The following is a 3431-nucleotide window of genomic DNA, read 5'->3' on the forward strand; positions in this document are numbered from 1 at the left end:
GAAGTTGGTTCCAGCTCTTAGCCACCCTAACTGTGAAGTAGTTCTTGCGGATGTCTAATCTAAACCTACTCTCCAATAATCTGTGTCCATTGTTCCTTGTCATGCCAGGGGGCGCTAGGGGAAACAGTGTCTCCCCCAAACCCTTCTGGTCCCCCCCCCAGTGAGTTTATAGACAGTCACCAGGTCCCCCCTCAGCCTTCTCTTGTGAAAGCTGAACAGGTTTAGGTCCCGCAGTCTTTCATTTTATTTCCAAAGCTCAAGTTTTGAGACTGCTATAGAAGAAGCTAGGGGAAGAGGAACCTTATCCTTATCCTGTAGTATTAACTGGGCTGATTTTTTTTTTTTTTTTTGTCCTAGTTCTCAGCATGCTTAGTAACCCTCTGGGAAATGTTCTGGGGAAGCCACCGCTCGGCTTCCTGCCTTTGGATCCAATTGGTTCTGACCTGACGGAGAAGTTTCCCACACAGACCCCAAGGAGCTCCCGCCTGGACAGTCGCTCTCTCCTAGATTCACGCTCCAGCAGCCCCTCTGACTCTGATACCAGCGGATTCAGCTCGGGGTCTGACCATCTCTCAGACCTAATTGTAAGTATTTCTTAGTACGTAACTTCTCAAATGTTCCCCTCCCCACACACTTTTTTTTCCTTCAACAGTTCTTCTGGAGCTAGATTAGCTAGCTTGAGCTCGTGTAACCTACAGTCAGGTTAGGAGGAGAACATTCAAGTAGCATCTTGTGCCAACCCAACCATGAAAGCAAGCACCATGTCTGCTGTGAGCTGGGTTAGATGACCCCTATCCGAGTGCTTGGCTCCAGAGTGCCCTTCTTAATGCTACTGTTGCTACTGATTTAAAGGCTCAGCAGAGTTCCTTTGATCTTCACAGGTGCTAAACAAGAATGGGGAACACTCCCTAGAAAAAGGCCAGTGTAGAGGAGGGGACCCATGGGACTTCTAACAAGCACAACTAGAAGTTTGCCTTTTAAACTCAGTGGCTTCTCACATTGTGTAAGCTAGATATAGAAATTCCTGATGCTCGCCTGCTGCCACTCCAGGTCTTCAGCATTTAAATAACATGGAAAGGCTATTTTCACACCAGACAGAATACCAGGGTTTATAAGCAAGATTCTTTCTCTTTCAGCTTTGCCTCTGCCACTGTTCCAAGTGATGCCTTTTTTTTCCTTCCCTTGTCTCTTGGTGCCACACTACTGGCTTATAGCAATGAGCTTATTGAGGCAAGCAAATTGGGGAGAAAGCAGAGCACAAAAAGCGTGGCTTCCAGGGGCATCCTGTGTTTCTTGAAGCTAACTGCTCTTCCACAAAATATGTAGGGCCTGAATATTTCAGGTGATGAACTGATGGTCACAGACACATGTTCTTTAATTTACTAACTTGGCTTGGAGCCATGTGCAGCATAGCTCTGCAGTTCAGATTGGCTGTCAGGAAGAACACTTTTAAACTAAAGAACAGTGTTGGCATAAGAACAAATGGGTATAAATTGGCCATGAATAAGCAATAAGCTGGAAAGTAGAAGGCCTCTGTCTCTCTCAAATTGAATGAGACTATGGAGTAGCCTCCTGGTAAAATGGTGGCCAGTATCTGGGGGGTGGTGGTGTTTCTCAAGCTGGATCTCAAGGTTCATGAACAAGACTTGATTTGGCTGCTTGAGTGGTTTCAGGCCCCTGCTTTTAAGTGACCACAGAAGTGTTTCCAGTCCCATGCTCCCATGATTAGTCAAGTTTTTACAGGTTCTGGTCTATTAGAAGGCAAAAATGCCTGGCTTTCTGGGAGACAAGCTTGGTGACTTTTTTTAAGGCATCCCCAAATATGCCTGGGATGCACGCTTAGTCTTCTTGGTTAACCCAATCTGCTGCAGAGTTCTGTAAAGATGATTCATTGCTTATAGCTAAACCACAATGGGGGAAGGTTCCTGAATGACAGAAGCAGCCAAACTAGCTTCTGTAGATGGGTCAGGCTTTGTTCAGCAGAGTGCCTTTTAATTTTCCAAAGAGTTCTCTAAACTCACTAGCCCTTCCTCTTGAAAGCAGCTATGTAGGGTACCAGTAGAGGAATGGCTCTAGGGAGTGAGGGCTATCCTAATTCTCTTCCCCTTAAGAATCAACTCCCTGAACAGGATGAGCTAGAATGAGCTCTTTAGGTGCCATATGTTTTCCCTGTGCTGACACCTTCTCCCCAGAACCCAACCTTACGTACTGGAGGAAAGCTTGGAAAAGGCCCTTTTCCCACCTTATATACTTGGGTGTCCTTGTAGATCACAGGATGGCTTCCATTACTGGTGAGATGTGACTGGCTTTCTTCCCCTTCCTCCTCCCCATTAAGTTTTCTTCCCTCAGGGGAGGGGAGAGATCTAGATAGGAGTCTCAAGCTTGAAGTGGCAGCCATACATGTCTGGGCTCTGCCATGACCCAGATAGGAATGGGGAAGTCAGTCCAACTCTGGCACTACTCTGGCCCCTCCTGCCATCTTGACTTCCTATGGCTCATTGTCTAGTCCACAGCCTGCCTCTCCACACAAGTGTCATCCTGCAGACTACCCTTCCATTGGGAAGTGATGAATCCTGTGTGTGCAGGGACCTGGGCCATGCCTGTGGTTGGCTAGTTCTGGAGTATCTTGGGTTTTGCTTCCCAGTGACTGTTAGCTTGCTTCTATCCCTTCAGAAAGGATGGGCAGCATATTGGCCATGTCAGTCCTACTCAGCCATCAACCTGCTGGTGGGTGCTTACCCAGGGGAGAAGCCTGTTAACTGGAGTTATCTTTAAAGGATTGCTGTGTTTAAGTCAGCAGTTGTTCTGCTATCTGGAGACCTGCCTGTTGAGATGACAACAGGAAGTTAACAACTAGATATGCTGCCAGAGGGGAATCCTACTGCAGTGTAGGCTTACGTGCTGCATGGTGAACAACTCTATAGAGTCTCATGCTGGTGAGCTTCCAGGGGAATGGCTAAGTAGCAGCCAGTTCATGTCCTGGCAGCCTGGCTGCCCTCTGCTTTGCCGCTCTTGCGTTCAGCTGCAAGGTGCAGTCCTCATCCAGGCTCAAATCCCCTTCCACTTCCCCCGTTGTGGTTCAGTTGTGCTGAGAGGCCCTTGCTGGCATTGGGGCTCCCTGCTGCGGTATGTTTGCAGCAAGACACTTTTCCCAGCTCAGCATCTGGGAAAAGAAGAAAATAAATTTTAAATAAATTTGGATGGAGCAGCAAATGAATTCCCTCTCCTCCCACTTCAAGTTGGAGAATTGTTGTAGATTTAAAAACTTGCCCAAGATCGAATACAGCAAATTTTTCCTGGTTCTGCTGCAGATGAACCAGATCTCAAGTCCTGGACAAGCAGTTTGACTACAAGATCCTTTCTCTGTAACTGTATAACTTCACAAGGATCCAGTCTCTCTAGGCTGCATAGCAGTGATTTTTTTTTTTTTT

At 47.0% G+C, this 3431-nt stretch overlaps 1 protein-coding gene across 4 annotated transcripts in view; it reads left to right on the forward strand.

Annotated features, from left to right (window-relative positions):
• CPEB1 (cytoplasmic polyadenylation element binding protein 1) overlaps positions 1 to 3431 on the forward strand; it is a 78783-nt gene that overhangs the window by 59849 nt on the left and 15503 nt on the right. For all 4 annotated transcript variants that reach the window (XM_019504524.1, XM_019504525.1, XM_019504526.1 and 1 more), the window contains exon 3: positions 358 to 584. In XM_019504524.1, coding sequence (XP_019360069.1) covers positions 358 to 584 — 227 coding nt within the window. The remainder of the gene's footprint in view (positions 1 to 357; positions 585 to 3431) is intronic.

The sequence above is a fragment of the Gavialis gangeticus genome, unplaced genomic scaffold, assembly GCF_001723915.1.
Source record: "Gavialis gangeticus isolate Ggan-Ray unplaced genomic scaffold, GavGan_comp1, whole genome shotgun sequence".
NCBI classification, from domain to species: Eukaryota; Metazoa; Chordata; order Crocodylia; family Gavialidae; genus Gavialis; species Gavialis gangeticus.